General features: G+C 35.3%; 1 protein-coding gene across 9 annotated transcripts in view; it reads right to left on the bottom strand.

Annotated features, from left to right (window-relative positions):
- Neo1 (neogenin 1) overlaps window positions 1-20,128 on the bottom strand; it is a 168,757-nt gene that overhangs the window by 94,182 nt on the left and 54,447 nt on the right. For all 9 annotated transcript variants that reach the window (XM_041679482.1, XM_041679483.1, XM_041679484.1 and 6 more), the window contains exons 3-5: window positions 17,849-18,127; window positions 16,362-16,515; window positions 13,084-13,220 (exon numbers count right to left, since the gene is read on the bottom strand). In XM_041679482.1, coding sequence (XP_041535416.1) covers window positions 13,084-13,220; window positions 16,362-16,515; window positions 17,849-18,127 — 570 coding nt within the window. The remainder of the gene's footprint in view (window positions 1-13,083; window positions 13,221-16,361; window positions 16,516-17,848; window positions 18,128-20,128) is intronic.

Below are 20,128 nucleotides of genomic sequence, written 5' to 3'. Positions count from 1 at the left end.
TTCAAGACAAGATTTCTCTGTAGCCTTGGAGCCTGTCCTGGAACTCACTCTGTAGACCAGGCTGCCTTGAACTTGCAGAGATCCATCTGTCTCTGCCTCCTGAGTGCTGGGATTAAAAATGCACCACCACTACCCAGCTTTGATATTCATTTTCTTAAGCAAGGTTTTCGAAAATAGTTTTCAATTCAGGTCCCAGCAATCTGTTCCTGATGACAACCATCTCTAAAGACTGTCTGCTGTATCTTTCATGCATGCTTGTTTACTTGAACAGACATAGAATACTTTTAGAAGGATATAAGAGAAGTCCTAAACATAATAAAGGCAATTTGCAGCAAGCCTGCAACCAACATCAAATGAAATGCAAAGAAACTTGAAGCAAGACAAGATGTGCACTCTCTCTATATCTATTCAATATGTACTTGAAGTCCTAGCCAGGGCAATAAGACAACTGAAAGAGTCAAGGGAATACAAATTGGAAAAGAAATCGAAGTATCACTATCTGCAGATGATATGAAAGTATACATAAATGACCCAAAAAATTCTACCAGGAACTCCTACAGCTGATAAACACCTTAAGCGAAGTGGCTGGGTACAATATGAACTAAAAAAAAAAAAAATCAGTAGCCCTCCTATATACAGAAGACAAGCTGAGAAAGAAATCAGGGAAACAACATCCTTCACAACATCCACAAACAATATCAAATACCTTGGGGTAACAAAATTTGCATGAGAAAAACTTGAAGTCTTTGAAGAAAGGAACTGAAGAAAATATCAGAAGATGGAAAGATCTTCCCTGCTCATGGATCAGTAGGATCAACATAGCAAAAATTGCAATCCTATTAAAAGCAATCTATAGATTCAATGCAATCCTCATCAAAATTCCAACACAATTCTTTATCAATCTTGAAAGGACAATCCTCAATTTAATATAGAAAAACAAAATACCCAGGATAACTAATACAATTCTGAGCAATAAAAGAACTTCTGGAGGTGTCACCATCAATTATTTCAAGCTGTAATGCAGAGCTATAATAATAAAAACCACATGGTACTGGCATAAAAACAGACATTTTGATCAATGGAATCGAAGACTTCAAAGTTAATCCATACACCTATCGGCACCTGATTTTTAATAAAGAAATCAGAAATACACACTACAAAAAAGAAAGCATCTTCAACAAATGGTGCTGGTATAACTGGATGTCAGCATGTAGAAGAATGTAAACAGATCCATATCTATCATGCTAGTCCAGGTGGGCCTCCAACTTGTTATGATGACCTTGAACTCTTGGCACCTCCACCTTCATCCCCCAAATTACAGGCATATGCTAAGTATAAATTTTTCTTTTTTAAATGATAATACATGCCTAAAATTAAAACACTAAAGTTCTTGATATCTTTATTTCCTGTTGCCAAAACTGGGAAACAAAATGTCTTTCAATAGACAACCATGATATATTTATATAATATAATGTTTCTCAATAGAAGGACAAGGAACTACTGATGAATTCAACAACATGGCTGAATCTGAAAGTACATTGAGTAGAAAAAATGAGGCCAACAGGGGAGGGAGGAAGCACACACATAAAATGCTAGAATATTCAAACCATAGATACAGAGTATACTTTAACAATAGCAGTTGTAATAGTTAGATCTGGTTGTCAAGTTGATTATATCCTAGATAAACTAAAACCTAAGCAACTAGGCACACTTGTAAAGGGTTTTTCTTGGTTGTATTATTTGAGGTGGAAGACCCATCCTAAATCTGGGTCAGACCATCTAGTAGCAGACCACATAAAAGAATATGAAAAAGGAAAGCCGTTGGTTTTTGTGTGCTTGCCTTCACTCTGGCTAGTAAATTCATCTATCTTGTTCCTGAAACATCCCTTCATTGGTGCTAGAACCTACTTTTTCAGGATTCTAACATTACAGTGAAAACTGGGCTTTCTTGGGAATACCAGCAACAAACTGGGGCTTAAGACATCCAGTCTCATGAACTGAACAACTACCAAATCCTTGGCCTTCCAATAAGGAGACAGCCATTGCTGGATTACTCAGACCATGACCTGGAAGTCACTAACAAATTCCATATATATATAAAATAAAATTTATGGCCTGGCAATGCTGAAACATGCATGAGCAGCCTGCATATGGGGGTTCTGTTGAACTTGTCCATGTTGGGTTTCATAGTCCAAGTTGATGAGGATGACTCACCAGGTCTCTTCCTCAAGAGGGCACCAGATCTCATTACAGATGGTTGTGAGCCACCATGTGATTGCTGGGAATTGAACTCAGGACATTTGGAAGAGCAGGCAGTGCACTCTTAACTCATGAGCCATCTCTCCAGCCCATATATTATTCATTCATAACTAATCTCACTACCTGTTCATCCCATCAGTTCTGATTATTTAGAGAACCCTGACTAATACATCAGGGCTTGGGAGGGAAAAAAAAAATCACAAAAAGATAACAAGCAGGTATACAATTAGGCATGCACAAATACGTCCAAAACTCTGTTACTTATAGTAGAGAGACCCTAAAACAATTAAAAACTAATAACGAGAACAGAATAAACAAATAAGTATACTGGACTACTTCTTTCACCAAATAAGTAGCCCATTTTTATAAATAAAATTATAATTCAAAAAGTAGCCAACTCCAATCGTTTAAGCACTCTGTTGCTGATTTTCTGATATACCATAAGAGCTGAGAAGTTGCAACAGCTGTAGAAAGGTCATTAAGACCTTTTTTTTAACTTTTTTTTTTTTTTGAGATAGGATTTCTCTGTAGTTTTGGAGCTTGTTCTGGAACTCATTTTATAAGACCAGGCTGGCCTCGAATTTACAGAGATCCACCTGCCTCTGCCTCCCAAGTACTGGGATTAAAGGTGTACGCCACCACTGTCTAGCTAAAACTAACATTCTTACTATATATTTTTTAGAGGTTGTTAAGTCTGATATAAGGTATTATGCATAAAATGCAAGTTTATGTCACTATGTAATGTAGATTTGTATGTTGCCATAGAAAGAGCCATGACAGACAACATAAAAAAATGCCAAAAATGATGTTTCATTTCATTTTAAGAAAAACATGATCTTGTTTATAAATATTTTAAATATGTGAACTATTTAAATGCAGCATTGCTGGTTGGTTGAGATGAAAGGTAGCTTTTTGCCTATGTACTTTTTAGAATTACTGATAATCGGGAAAAGAGCACTGTTATTTTGTAACAGTAGTTTATAGTCTAGAGAAATGATTCTGTGAGTGCATTAGAAACACTGGGTACATAATTCCCAAAATACAATCCAGGGAATTCCAGAGAGGAATGTGTACTCTCAACATGTTCTCTACCAATCTGTTAGTGATATTTATTTTCTATCCTTTGCCATCCACGAAAATTCTCCAGGCCTATTAAACAAAAAAATATTTTGTAAGTTTTCCATACGCAAACCGAAGTACGTATTTTTTAAAATTCCACATAGCCACTGAAATGAGCATTTTAGCTCTTAGGAACCGAATAAATCATTAGATTTACTGTCCAAAATAAGCTTCGAAAGTTGGATAGAAAGCAGAATATTCATTTTTCAAATTGTTTAACCCACGGGCACGGTACAGGCAGTCCACTAAGGATTGCCAATTCTGACGCAGACACTAAAGGATGGGATACACTGTAGAATTTTAGGTTGATAATTAAACCCTCTACTTTGGTTATCAGCATTTGCTAGCAATCCTAAACAATGCCAGTGATAAAACAGCTCTCCCAAGTAGAGCAGACAATTCCCATTCCCTTGTCAAGATGACTTACTGCTGTCTCCAGAAAATGAAATCTTACAAAGTATGGGACAGAAAACAGTACGTTTCTGGTGGTATGGGAGGCACTGCTTTGTAAAGACAAATGTACAGTCCTATACAATAGATCATAGCATAAAATTCCTATATGGAGTAGCTTAAAAGCCACTGGGAGAGAACAAAGACTACTAAAGTTTTATTATTCTATATAAACGAACTATACTAGGAATCAAAAATTCTGGGATTTTAAATTAGGATTTCAAGTATGTTTTTAGGTATGTAATCACTTTGCCTTGGAGGCTATAAGATATATGTGAAAATATATTCCTGTTAATAGGAAAGATAATTTGGATAAATTTTAGGCTTATTCATGTAATTCTATATAATCCATGTAACATATGGATTATATGATGAAAATAAGGTAAAAATTGTTTGGTGTTACTTCTAATATAATAAATTAAGCAAATCAAAATATATCATACTTCCAAAATCCTAACTATTCCAATGTTTTCAAATGCTGCAATATTCAACATATTAAGGCAAGAGTTTAAGAAGGAAATATAATATGGTGGATTTCAGAAGCTCGGTGAATTCATAGATCAGTAACCATGTTTGTCTCTGGGGTTTCACAGAGAAAAACATTTTGTTCAATAACAAATGTAAGTTAGGTATTTAAACATGCACTATTAAATCTCTTTATAACTTTAAAAATAAAGTATATGAACAAGTGAAGTATAATTCTCTTAAACATCCATTGGTAACCAATCATTACAGTCTCACTAAGAATTGCTGAAGATAATAATGCCTTGAACCTATATAACTTGCTTTTATTTTACTTTCTAACTTGAACATACTGGTGTGGTATCTAAGAAACTCTACAGTTCTCTTTGACTTGGACTCAGGCAGAGCCAAGTTATTTCAATAATTTACAAGTGTGGGAGGTAACATTATCTAAGGATAATTTAAGTACTCAAAATGAGTAACACTATGATTGTAAATTGTGAGTGTCAACTTGACTGGGCAATAGGGTGCCCAGGTATCTGGATCAAGGTTATCTCTGTGTCTGTGAAGAAGTCCCAGAGAGGGACATTTGTACTGATGTATGAAGAAAAGAAAGCTCTCCTCCCCTGTGTGCATGGGTATCATCCAATCCATCAGAAACAAAGGTTAGTAAAGGAGGGCTGAACTTGCTCTCTACTCTCTGTGCAAAGACACTCAGCTCCTCTTCCTCTTAAGTACTCTTGGCTTATAGGCCTTCTGACTCATATTAGACTATAAACCATCCACTTGTCTGACCATCACACGTCACAGCTTTCTTAAGTTTCCAATAATGGTAGGCTATGAGACCCCTCAGCCACGCTCTAGTGTTGAGTCAGTATTTACAGTAAGTCTCTTCCCTCTTCTTTAATTCTCCCTACACCTCTATTTCCTGCTGGTTGTTTCTCTGGGAAACTCTAAGAACATACTATGCAATAATAGGAACAGTTATTAAATACTTCATGTAGGCAAAAATATTTGAATTTACTTATAAATTACCTATTTCATATTACTTCAAGAGAATTTCAAGGGGCTACAGTGAGAAAAATTTCAAATCCTAAGCTAAAAACAGAAATGATAAAGAGCTAAAATTCAGCTATTTTTAAAGACATAAAGCTTAAAATTCAATCAATATTTAATGTTAGTTTTTTTATATTTTCAATTGTCCATTTCTTTTAGGCTCAACAAATAAAACTCTCTAATACAAGAGTTTAAGAATTCTCTTTAATATGGATATTTTACATACTATCTACATAGGAATGCAACACTTTAGAAAATATCTCACAAACGACAATACTACTGAACTGAGCAAGACAGTAATCATCATGGAAGCATAATAATCACCAAACTAAAAAATCAGCAGTTGCTGGGTGGGAGGTGGTGGAACACATAATTTAATCCCAGCGCTCAGGAGGCAAAGACGGGTAGATCTCTGATTTTGAGGCCAGCCTGGTCTACAGATTTCCAGGACAGCCAGGGCTACACAGAGAAACCCTGTCTTGAAAAACCAAAAAAACCAAAGAAACAAAACCCTTCGGCTGTTTATAAATACAACAACATGGATGAATCTCAAATGTTAAGTTTTGTGAAATAAGGCTACAGTGCGAAATAACACTACAGATGATATGACTGCTTCCACGTGAAACTTTAGAACAAGCAAGATCTAATCTATAGTTGAAAAAACAGAAGAACAGATGTACTGAGAGTCATAAGATACGGCGTGTGGGAATTTTCAGCTATGTTGGTAATATTCTACATCCTTACAGGTATTTTGGTTTTATAGGGAAGAACAACTGATGGAGCTCATGAACAGTAAACTTAATATTTGTATATTCTAGTGAATATAAATTTTATTTTAAAAGAACTACAAACAAAATAATAAATTCCTGGGACAAAAAGACATGACTTATCAGCTAAGAGTACTAATACCTTTGCAGGACCCAGCTTTTGTTCCCAGCACCCACACAGTGGATCATAACTCCAGTTCCAGGGTATTTGGTGCCCTCTTCTGAACTCCACAAACACCAGGCACACATATGATGCACATTCATATACACAGGCAAAACACTCATAAATAAAATAAATCTAAAAAATCCTCTTAAAATATTAAAATTCTACATAATAATGTGAATGATGAATTCTCTGGATATACCTAAAACTTTAAAATTTTATCAAAAAATTGATACTGAATCAGGAGGTCATGGTGTACACTTTTAATCCCAGCACTTAGGAGGCAGAGGCAGGCAGATCTCTATGAGTTCAAGGACAGCTAGGTCTACAGAGTGAGTTCTAGGACAGCCAGGGATACACAGAGAAACCATGTCTTGAAATACCAAAGAGAGAGGGGCAGGGATTAGAATAATGAATAGTTGATAAAGCAATTATCATAAAACATCAATTAAAGATGATTGTAAAGTTATTTCAACATTTTATTATAATTTTTTTTAACATGTTGAAATGTTCTAACCCCAGTAAACTTTTTCAGCCTTGACTCTTAAGGCTCTGGATGTGTTCTATACACTACCATGGGAAATTTGTGTTTTATTTAGCATCCAAGAGAACTGAGAGTTCCAAAGAATGACAGCAGAATGCTGGCTGATTATCATGAAGGAAATGGGAAGAAAACAGAAGGTGAGTTTCTTAATGTGGCTAGAGATATTTTTTAGAAAATGAGATGAGTAAGAGGAGAATGGTATGAGGCTGTGGCTTCAGAAAAGATGGTAAAGGGGCTGAAGAGATGGCTCAGTGTTAAAAGCACTGGGTGCTCTTTCAGAAGACTGGGTTCAATTCTCAGAACCAGCAGTCACAACTGTCTCTAACTACAGTCCCAGAGTATCCAATGCTCTATTCTGGCTGTAGGCACCAGGCACACACAGCACATAAAGACATACATGCAAGCAAAATGGCCCATACCCTTTTTTTTTTTTTTTTTTTTTTTTTTTTTGGTTTTTCGAGACAGGGTTTCTCTGTCGTTTTGGAGCCCCTTTTTTTAAACTCAAAAAGAAAAAAAAATTGGAACATTAGTTGTAGATTAGTGACAATATTAGCACTGCCATGAAAATGGTCAATTCAGAAATTGTCAATTTGTTCCCAGAACAAAAGTGGAACAGAAGTGGAAATTTTTCTTTGTGGAGTAGATGGACTTTATCATACACTCTTACAAATGCTATGAGAAAAAGGGAAAATTCCTCTATTTTTTTTTTAAAAAAAGCAACTCATGACCCATATTAATAGTTATCAACAATCTGAGATGACAGGAAATACACCACCAGCTAATTCACGTCATAGCATGAGTAGAAATCCCAAGAGTTAATGATAAGATAGTAAGTCTGAAATATTTAACAGATGAAGAATGAACTTATAACCTTTTCTGCAATAACACTCACTATGGCATTTCCTACAGCTATAACTTCATAAAAAATAACAAAACAGACAAATTTGACTGCATTTGTATATACATACATAGAGATATTATGTATGTATGCGTGAATACACATACACACACATATACAAACACACACACACACACACACATATTTCACATCAACTATTTTCTCTATCAGGAAAAAAAAACTTTCATTATGGGACAAGGCTCAAAACAAAATTTTCCAAATGGGTTTTTGTAGTACACAATAACTTGTCTGTACTCAGTAAAGAGAGAGAAATGACTTCATATGACACCCATGAACAGCTTGAACTCTACTACCCAGATTCAGAAACAAGGCATTAATACAGTAGAAGCCTGGTGTTGTAACATTCAGTCATTATTCTGCCCTACTCCAAACATAATCATTATTCTATTTATTTCAAAAACTGTAGATTAATTTTGCCTGGTTTTGAATATTATAAAAGTACAATTATATTCTTTTGTGCCTAGCTTCTTTTAAGAGTGCTTCTAAGATTTTTCTTATGCTTTTGAATATAGAGGTGGCCTGCCAATTTCCATTGATAATAAAATGCCATCCTAGGTTTTGATGGACATCCGAATCATTACCAGTTTTGACTTCTTGTGAATAAATATGGCAGGAAGGTTACTGTGCATGACTTTTAATGCCCCAGTGTTCTTATTATAGCGTATTCCACTATATGATAGGACACTTTTATGTATACAGTTTTAATAGATTCTGTCAAACCGGTTTGGTTTTGCAATATTGGGGATCAAACCCTAGTGATATTTGTAGCTCTCCAAACAGTATTTTTAAATGTTATCAGTGTATATACTCATCAATAGTTTATTTAAAGTCTCTAGTGTTCCTCACCCTAACGCTGGATATTGCAGGTGTTTTGAATTAGCACTTGAGTAGATAAAAATATTTACTAAATATATGGGAGCCTAGCCTGAAGTTTATCAACATTGTTCTTTGCAAATAACTAACTCTGGCTTTACTGACTCTGTTTTGATGCTTTCCCATCCCTCCATTAACTTTTACTTAACACTTCCTTTTTTTCTATTTTCTTTGGTTTAAATTTGCTACTTTTAGCATTTTTGAAGTTAATGTTCAAATTGCTGATTTTTGAGAAACAAACACACAGAGCAGCGGGGAGAATCAATTGATCTTGAAGGAGATGACAAACTTCCTTAACTTTTACTAGTTCCTATCAATATTAGTTTATACGATTTACTAAATTTTGTTGTTAATTTCCTTTGTAACTCATGGATTATTTTAAGATGACTCACATAAAGAAATATACTCCCAAATAATGAAACATGCCTATTTAATTGCTGTATAACATCATGATAATGTCCATAATATTTTTTTTTTTACAGTTTAGCCCAGGACTGTATGAATGCTAGGCAAACACTTTACAACTGAGCTATCACTACAGTCATACAAACATCAATAGGTCAAATTGTTACCTGTGTTATTTAGTTGTATTTTAAGTATTTTTGCATTTATTTCTGAGTTTGCATAACCTATTAGTTACTGAAGTGATCACTATGATTACAGTTTTGCCTATTCATAGTCTTGTCAATTTTTGATTTGCATATTTTGATATTATGTTATGAATTATGTAGATCTTTAGGCTTTTAATTTTCCTGTTAGGTTAGCTATTTTTAAAAATATTTGTAAACCAGGGCATGATGCCTTACACTTGTAACTAAGCACTTGGAAGGCCTAAAGCAGGTGGATCACCACAAGTTTAAGCTCAGCCTGGACTACAGAGATCCTATCTTTAAAAAAAAAGTACTTAAATGTTTTCAACTTTAATTAAAACTTTAATTAACAAAATTTCTATATATTTGTGTAAGATAAATTGTTATGATATATGTAAACAGAATGGCTAAATTAAACTAAGATATCTATTATCTCATATACATATTTTTTAAGTAGGTTAATACACTGTAACCATTCTGGCTCTTTGATTCTATGGGTTTGACTATGTCAGACTCTATTTATAATCACATCATGCAGAATTTGTCTTTCTGTGCTTATTTCTCCTAGTATAATGTCCTCCAATTTCCTCCATGTCGTTGCAAATAACGGGATTTCCTTCTATAAGGCTGTGTTTCTACTGCAACAACTTTGTCATTCATTCATCCATGTTGAACACTAAGCTGATTCCATGTCTTAGCTACTGTGTAATGTCCTACAATGAGCATGGTTGAATAAATTCAGTTTTTTGACACAATGATCTAACTTTATCTAGATAGATATCCATATAAGGAATTATTGGATCATATTGTAGCTCTCCTGGATGTGAGGTGATTAAGGATTTAATTTCTCTAGTGATTAGTCACATGAACAGTTTTCTTTTCATATACCTGTGGACCACTTCTTTTTTTTTTAAAAAAAAAAAAGATTTATGTATTTACCTATTCTGCCTACATATACACATGTAGGGCAGAAGAGGGCACCAGATCTCTTTATAGATGGTTATGAGTGACTATGTGGTTGCTAGGAATTGAACTCAGGACCCCTGTAAGAGCAGCCAGTGCTCTTAACCCCTGAGCCATCTCTCCAGCCCTGTGGACCACTTTGTCTTCAGAAAATGTCTTTTCAGGTCCTTCAAACAGTTTTAAAACTAACTTGTTTTCTTGCTACTGAATTGAATTCATTGTCAACTTTAGGTATTAACCTCTCATCAGATGTATGGTTTGAAAATATTTTCTCTCATTTTATAGTTGTTTCTCCAAGATTCCTTTATCCTTTACTGTGCAGCTTTTCAGTTCCATGGAATCCTATTTATCTATCTTTGCTTTTGTTGCCTGTGATTTATAAGTCGTATCAAAAAAAAATGGCACCAATAAAAAGTCTTTCCTAAAGTCAACATTGGAACTTTTTCCTCACGTCTTCTTTTAGCAGCTTTAGTGATTGAGTTTTCAGTTTAAAACTTTAATCCACTTTGAGTTGACTTTCATATGTGGTAGGGTCCAACCAACTCCAGCCAGACTGGGAAGGAGCAAGCATAGGACCAAACTAGTTCCTCTGAATGTGGTGGATAGTTGCAAGGCTGGGGCAGACTGAGGGGCCACTGGCAGTGGCACCAGGATTTATCCCTACTGCATGTACTGGCTTTTTGGGATCCTATTCTCTTTGGATGTATACCTTGCTCAGCCTAGATATAGTAGGGAGGGCCTTGGACCTTCCACAAGGCAATGTGCCTTACCCTATTTTAGGATTAGAAGGGGGTGGGGTGGAAGGGGGTGTGGAGGAAATGGGAGGGGAAGGAGTGGGAACTGGATTGTTTTTTTCTTTAATCTAATAAATTAAGAGAGGGGGGGTCCAATTTTAGTCTTGTCAATGAGGCTATCTGTTTTCAGTACAATTTACTAAAGACTACCCTCCTCACTGTATATTTTTGGCAACAAGAAAAAGCAACATACCTGGCCTTTAAAATATAAATTCCAGAAGTTACACATCATTTCTACCATAAAACCAAATAAAGCCTACTTGCATTAAAGAACAAGAGACATGAACCCTAGCCCCCAAACAACGGGGTTGTGTGATGCTCAATGTGGGTACTGGGAAATGAACTCAGGTTTTCTGGACATCTTCTAGAAGACCACCATCCCTCTTAACTGTTTGAGCCATCTTTCCAACCCGTTTTTCTTATCTTCTATCAAAGATAATACCAAACATGATTCTATTTATTCTTTGTCTTTGTACATTTAGACTCTTCATTTTCTTCCACTTGAAAAGTCTACTATTCTTATAACACTACATATTCCTTTCCCTGCCTTAGAACTGAATTCCCACTTTTATATTTTAAAAATCTGTAACTGTCCTAGCAGGACAAAAAATATTCTAAAGACAGATATTTGTATAGTTCTCTTTTACTACCAGCCTAGCAAATAATGGCCACCCAGAGACAGAATTTCTCCAGGAAGTTCACACTGAAGCCTGGTACCAGCCAGAAGGAAGCTAAACATACAAGCAGGGCTGGACTTCTCTAAAATTTACAGAGACAATCCCAAGGAGTTTTATTGGAAACAATATTAGTGACAGCATAGACAAATCAGAAAAGAGAATCAGCACTCTGCAAATACTTTTCTAAATGGAAAAAGGCAGGGCAGACAGGGATAAGGAAGAGGTTTGTGCATATGCCACATTTATCTTCCCTGACTTCTAAATCAGGTAACCTAAAAAGGAGAAGTGGGAGTATAGAGAAAAGGGAAAAATAACTATTCTTGTAGAGGTGCTATATCAGTTTAGAAGAGAAGGACCAAACCATCAAGTGAAGAGCCATGGAAAGACATCATGCAATCTTTCTAGCCTGAGTATTTGTCCCAAAGAAGGAACATAAATGCTCAGAGACATGGTTCGGGAACAGAGAACAGACATCTTTAGGAAAATGTCCTGAGACAATAAAAAAGTATAGAACCTTGTATATGCCCCAAATCACACCTTCCTCTTTGACCATATCGTTACCACCTCTGCCACCAATACTATTACAACCATAAAAACCAGTAACTAGGCCGGTGGTGGTGGCACACGCCTTTAATCCCAGCACTTGGGAGGCAGAGGCAGGTGGTTCTCTGTGAATTGAAGGCTAGCCTGGTCTACAAGAGCTAGTTCCAGGACAGGCTCTAAAACTACAGCAAAACCCTGTCTCAAAAACCCAAAAACCAAAACAAACAAACAAAAAAATGAAAAACAGAAAAAAAAAACCAATAACTAACACTGAGCTCGGAACGTTTTTAAGGATTAGCTCTTAAACTTCAAGATAATCTCAACAAAGTAAGTACTCTTATTTTCCATTGTACAGGTGATGAAAATGGAGTTCAAGAAGGTTATATAAATGTGTTGTAATTGGAGTAGAGGCAATAACGACTCAGCAGCTAGAGCACTTTTTATGGAAGTAAGAGGATAAGAGTTTAGATCTCCAAATGCCAGGTAAACGAGGCAATTCACCTTGGAAGGCAGAGACAGGTAGCCCCACAGAAAGCTGGATAACAAGAATAACTTTATCAGCAAGCTCTGGGTTTGACTAAGGGACTCTGCCTCAAAGAATATGATGAAGATTCCTGTTATCATTCTCAGATTTCCACATGAATTCCTCCAACATATATATCCAAACACAGGTGAGCATGTGCGCACACACATGTGAATACACACACACACCACATATACATGAAAAGAAAATTCCTATTGTCATATTTGGGAAATATAAGATCAAAATTTGAACCCAAGTGATGTGGTCCAGAAGTTTGTGTTTTAACTATATGCTGTATTCCCTTTCCCATATTACTGTTAAATAATCAGTAGACCTAGAAAGTACACAATATTTTTAATTACACAGTAAATATTTACATACCTTGCACAGTAAGCTCTGCCTGAGCTTCAATTGTCTTATTTCCATTATCAGCTATACAAAAATAAGTCCCAGCATCATCCTCAGTGATGTCAGTAATCTCCAAACTACCTCCTGCTAGCAAGACCAACTTTTCAGAGCTGGATTAAACAGACAAAATGATATATTTTAGCATGAGGGAAATAATATCTGAGAGGGTCTTCACATAATAACAGAAAAAACAACTGGACAGTATTGCTATGATGATGGCTACAAATGTCTAAGATTAACAAAAAAATCAGAATTTAATTTTCATTTTTCTTATATTTTGTATGCATAAATACCACATATTTTGTATGCATAAATAAATGACACAATCTCTGGCACTTCTAGCTATTCCCAAAGAGTTATCACTTTTATGACCAATGTAACTTCTTTCAGCCTATTCCTGTCTAGACATTCTGCCCAATTTTTTGGAAATTATGTATTTTAGAGTCTGCAACCAATCCTCAGATCCAACTTCACCACAGCTTGTCACACTGATATTACTAATAGACATAAAAATAAAAAAAGGAAAATATCATATCAAACAGAAAGTCATGAGGCAGTGACATGGAATGAAAAATTTCCTTTGGTGGCTTGGCTAGGAAACGGGGGAGAGGGGAGGTAAAAAAAAGACAGGAAGGAAAAGAAAAGGATAATTGCCATTGAGCAGCTCCCTAGGTGTGGTCCTGGCCACAAATCAGTCACCATCCATCAACTCTATTTACAACAAGAATGTTTAATACTTTCATAAATCTACAGAGATATAAAAACTAAGATAATCCTGTAACACAGAGGAAATTACAAACCAATATTCTCCAATTTTTATAAAGTTAAAAAGTTTAGTTAATCTGGAGAATTACAAACTAGATCAATAGGTAAAGACATTAACCAGGAATATAATTCTACAAGTACATAATTAAAGCCACCATTTCTATTTCATTATTATTTCAGGTTTATGTTAACTAAAAATGAAGTCTTGAACTCTGAAGAAACTGCTATACTTGGATGATCCTTTAAGTATGAGCCAGTCTTTACAAAAAAAAAAAAAAAGGAGAAAAGAAAACTCTAATTTTTATCTTACCATCACCTGTAGCATGTTAACCATGTGCTTTTATAACTATTACCTGTTCCTTTGCACCTGGACTCAGACCTACCATTCCCTAAAATTAGGAATTATTTGATCACTAAATTACATTTTGTTTGCTGCTACTCATATGTTCTGGATCCTTTTCAAAACAGAACCATTGCCACCACCCTCATCCTATTTGCTTTTTTTATCTACACATATATGAACAAAATTAAATAAATGCTATTAATTCTTAGACATTTTTAAAAAAGCAACCTATGTTTTTATGTGTTTGTTTTCAAAGATGTAATAAAGATGCCTAATGCTTAGGACACTTTGTTTTTCTAGATAGCCAGCACTATTGAGATTTCTAGACATTTTCCCCCTTTAATTGCAAATCTCAAATCTGAAATCTAAAAAATTTATAGTCTACTCACAATTCTTCTAAGGTCCTGGCAAAAACAAAGACAGTATGAATAATTACCCACATTGAACCTGAAGGACTCCTGTGTTCTATTACCTACTTCTATTTTCTCACATTATATTCAATAATTCAGACAAAATACATTGTGGGACATTTTGCCTCCCCAGATATGTACCAAACACTGTGAGGATCTGGAGAAGCCAACGTCAACAAGCTGACACTGGTAATCTCCTGAAGCTCTCTGAGACAGTGACACAACAAGGCAGTGTTTCTCAGACTTTCCTATACATAATCTTATGAGTATTTTGGTACCTAGAGAACTAGAAGCAGAGAAACATTCAATTGTTTTTCAAAGTCTCCTGGTTTCCTGGTTTAGCCTTAAAATTCATAGAAATATTCTTAAACATATTATATTAACATTGGTTTAAAAAACATTTGCTCTCAAAAACAAACTTTAAATAAAACTGGGAAGATACATAACTTTCCTATCATGATTTGTTTGTAATGGCCCACTTAGACTCCACCCTGAGAATTACCTTTCTATGAGAATAATACTATACCACTCCATTTACAATATCAACCCCATTCTGCCTCTGTAATCCCTTGAATACTACATCTTGAGTTTCCTCAGAGTACTTATTCCAACATGACACTTTATATGTCTATAACATGACACTTTATATGTCTATAACTATCTCATTCTTCCACTCTAAAAGAAAAAAAAAACATGTTACTGCTTGGTTCTTAGACCTATGAATGTATCTCAAATCGCATTTAATAATAATTTGTTAAATTCTTACTGTGGGGGGTGAAGCACAAAACTCCCCACTTCTATTCATTACATAAAAATAATTCTGTATCTTGCTTATACCTTCATAAAGCTGTGGTATGATAAACTACATTTCACTCTAAGTAGTATCCAACACAAAATATTACTGTAATAATACTGCATACATACATATTGCTTTGTCATGGCTATCAGAAAACATTAACTTACATCTGAGGTATATATTAAATTTATACTGGAAATGCACTACTTTGAAAGAGTCATTTTCAACTAGGGATGGTTTTGTTCTTCGAGAGACATGCTTTGGATCATCATAATTTGAAACTGCTTTGGGCACCTAATGGGCAGAGGTCAGGGATGCCTGTAAATTTACAATGCTTGTTAACAGCTATGTTTTAGAAACAAAACACCTAAGTATTGAACCAGTGTTTTTGAGAGAATACAACTAAAAAAATTACCTATTTCTAAAGGAAGAGACAAGGGATGCAGAAGATGAAGAGCAGTAACAGAGACGGTTCTTGTAGAAGATATATAACTTGTAAACACAGCATACGGCTTCATAGAACTTTAGAAAGCAATACAAAGCCAGGTGTGGTGACTGCCTCTAATGACAGAACTTAGAAAAAAGGAAAGTGTTTACTTACACTGTTTGAGCAAAGGGAGAAACTTTCATAGTGCATGTAAGAGGAAAAAAGACTCATCCTGGTGAGGTCTGGCAGCTCAAGTAACAATTTAGGGAATGAGACCCAGTAAGCTCAGTATGATAAAGCTTAACAACAACAATCCTCACTATTCTGAAAGCATGCCTTTTCTGTAAACACTGTTAGATACAGCATATAAGCACATTTCAAAGAAGACATGAAAACTGCAATATGCTTAAACAAAGTAGTTTTTTTTTTTAATGTATTGATACTTCCAAATAGGATTAGACCAAGTCTCTAGATAAGGCTATGAAGGGCTCTTAGGCAGGCAGTATTTACCTTTCTGTGTCAAGCACTTCCTCATTTTTCATCCATCTAATAACTGGAGAAGGAAGTCCTGAAGCAACACATGGCAACACTGCACTCTGACCAGTAACTCTGATCACAGAAGATGGTCGCATCAAAAACACCAAGTTTGGTATTTCCTCAGGACCTAAAGTAAATTTAAATGAAAGAATGATTAAATAAAAGACAAAGCACCTCACAACTTTACCCATGAGGAACAGCTGATTCCTAATCAGTTTGTGTGGCGTTATGTGACAAAATAAGCAAAACATAAGAAAATTACATCTCAACCGGTAAACATTTCCCAAATACATTCAATATGCAAAGTATTGTACTATATGCTACTTGGGGATCTTAAAGATGTATAAGTGACAGTTCCCACTTACACAGTACTTTCTGGTCAAATGAGCAAAACATGGCATAGATCTATACAACACCATGTGAGGGGTACAAAAAGCAGTGAGTCTCCTTTCCTTTCTTATGTCTATTATTTCTAAGTTTAAGTTTTCATCTCTTTAAATTAGTCTGTCAGGTCTGTCATGGTGATGCATGTCCTTAATCTCAGGAAGCAGAGGTAGGAGAATCTCTGTGGGTTGAGGCCAGCCTGGTTTACATAGGGAGTTCCAGGTCTACTAGGGCTACATAATGAGACCCTGTCTTAAAAAAATAAAAAAGAAATTTAATCTATCAATGCTTTGATTTTGTAAAATGTAAGAACTATCTAAATTAGGATATCTGTGTATCTACCTATGCTCATGCTTTAGAGTTGTGCTCCTGCTGACACATGACATGGCCACACTCCTACTGACAAGATAAGTGCTCTACCTAATAGGGTTTTATTAATATAGAATTTTGGAGAGAAAGATCATTCTCAGGTAGAGATGTAACTCCTGTCTCTACTGGTTCAAGGTCATCCTGCCACAGCTCCTCAAATGCTGGGATTATAGGCATATGCCACTATGCACAGCTATCCTGATAAATTTTCATTTTTATTTTATTTTGGTTAATTTTGTTTTGTTAGATTTTTTAAGACAGGGTCTCTCTACATAACCCTGGCTGGCCTGAAACTCAGAGATCATCCTACCTCTATCTCCTGCACTGTCACTACACCCAGCTTTTAATAAAATTTTAATAATACATTAACTAAACAGTGAGGTTTGCTTTTTTTTTTTCAAGACACAGTCTAACAATGAAGCTCTGGCTATCCTGAAACTCAGTATGCAGACCAGTCTGGCCTCGAACTCACAGAGACTCACCTGCCTCTGCCTCCTGAGTGCTAGGATTAAAGGTGTGCACTACTACACCTGTCTTTATGAACATTAGATTTTGATGGCATTTTCCCCATTTTATCTCTTTAAAAGAAATTGAAATGACTATATTAATAGCAATAACTCCCACATTTTAATGATATTTATTAAAAAATTATAGCAGAACAACTTTATCCATTAAACACAAAACCAACAGTTCTGATGGGTTAATACCTTGAAGAACTTTCAATTCAGCTTCATCACTATACTTTGGTGGCCCACCACTTTCAACTATGCAGCGGTAGAGTCCTCCATCTCCTTCAGTCACGTTGCTGATAACCAGTGTTCCACTTGGAAGTTTGACAACCCTGTCATCCAGAAGAAGAGGATGTCTATTCTGTTCCCACCTTACAAATGGGATTAAATCTGCATTAACTTCACAATTCAGAATTGCACTGTTTCCAGCATATACTGAGGAGGAAGGTTCTGGTTGGCTGGTAAATCTCGGAAGACCTTGACAATAAAGGAAAATAAAAAATCATTAAATATTAGTCTATAGTCATACAGGCTAGCACCAAGTCAGCTCATGTGACTACAACATATGCTGTCATCAGGACCAAGAAATCCATAGATCAAAAATTTAACTAGATACTGAGATACAGTAAATAAATAACTGCTTTATTAAGATACCCTGAGTCAGATTCCTCATAGCTGGAAAAGCAAAGTGTGATGTAAAAAAGGATAAGTATAAGATAAATGCTATATCATATTCCATGATGAAGGTATCAACATAGACTTATAGATTATCTGACTATAGATATAGAACTACACAGCTATAAAGGCATGGATAAATATACATTTTATATAGATAATGAACTTACATTAATATTCAAACACACACATATACCACTTACATATTCCCTAGTCCTAAATCTATGTCACTTCTCTAACAGGCCAAATGGTGACTTTATTTTGACTTCTAAATATCATTCTCCACTGCAAGGAACCAATGTCCTAAAGTGGAGGCTGATTCTATGGGACAGGGAAAGAACAAGGTAAATTAGGTCATTAGATGAAGTTTTAACCTTAAAATATATAAGAAAAAACTATTTAGCGCAGTAATCAAGATTGAAAAGAGTTTCTGAAATAATGACACCAACACATTATCAATCCATAAATAACAATCTGTTGGCTTGCACTAATATCAACAAACAGTGGTTTAGAAGGAAAAGACCTACTACATAAAGATGACAGAACTAGGAACAATAGCCATTTGCCAACCACTATCTTAAAATAATTGATTCAGGCAACAATCTTTCAGTGATGTTACAACTATTAGTGAAAACTGATGAGGCACAACGAACTTATAAAATGCTAAAGTACTTCTTCCCAAAATACTATTAATTATAAAAGCACACTTTATTTTGAAGTGGAGAAATACTACACAGATCATCTTAAGTAATAAACCAAACATCATTAACAACAAAACAGTACAATACTTTGGTACATCACGCTGAAAACATTAAACTACTTCCATAGTATTTCTCCCCAAAATGCAAAATCTCAATCTTCTCATAGTAGGAAATCAAACTCAAAATCAGACAAGGAAAACCTGAGGTCCTATTGTATATCAAATGAGTATAAGGATATAATTATAAAATGACACATGTAATCTTACACCAGAAAGGAGGGTTTCTGCCCTTTTATTTTTCTACGATCTGTGAAATCTAAATTAAATGACAGTATTACATTAATTTCTTAATTCTAATGAAAATCTGTGGTTATTTAGGAGAATGTCCTTGTTTTCAGAATGCAGACTTAACACATTCAAGCAAATACAACATGTTTGTCGCTTACTATTCTTAATAGTTCAGGTAAAAATGTGTATTTGAATAATGTGTTGTGTAGTTTTGTGTCCAACTGGCACAAGAAAGAATTACCAGAGAAGAGGGAACCACAACTGAGAAAAAGCCTCCCTAAGACTGCCCTGTCAGCAGGTCTGTGAGGTGCCGTCTGATGATTGATGTGGTAGGGCCCACCTTTGCAGGGAGTAGGTGGTGCTATCCCTTGACAGGTGGTCCAGGGTGCAATAAGAAAGCAGGCCAAACGAGTAATGGACAACAAGCCAGTATGCAGTACTCTCCATGGCCTCTGCATCAGTTCCTGCCTCCAAGTTCCTGCACTGCTTGAGTTCCCTACCCTGACTCCCTCCTAATAGAATGTGTCCTTAGAGTTGTAAGTAGAAATAAATCCTTTCCCTTTTTTATCACAGCATTGCAAAACTAATTAATGAAAGGATGGTAAAGTAGACGTTAAAAAATGCTACCTGGGGATCTGGAAGGCATACGAAGACTTGTGAATGCACATGAGATTTTTTTGGTTCCATCTTTAAGTTTTTTAAGTTCTTTAAGTTTGAAATAGTTGTAGTTTTAAATATTCTATAGATGCCACAGAACATAATGGTTACGAGCATTAGTTAGCCACTGGAGTCTCAATCTTGAATTTAAATTAATT

This window comes from Microtus oregoni, unplaced genomic scaffold (genome assembly GCF_018167655.1).
Source record: "Microtus oregoni isolate MIOR12 unplaced genomic scaffold, Mior012 000032F_ref0000030, whole genome shotgun sequence".
Lineage (NCBI taxonomy): Eukaryota > Metazoa > Chordata > Mammalia > Rodentia > Cricetidae > Microtus > Microtus oregoni.
The sequence above is the reverse complement of the archived record's forward strand: the minus strand, read 5'-3'. Positions and strand labels throughout refer to the sequence as shown.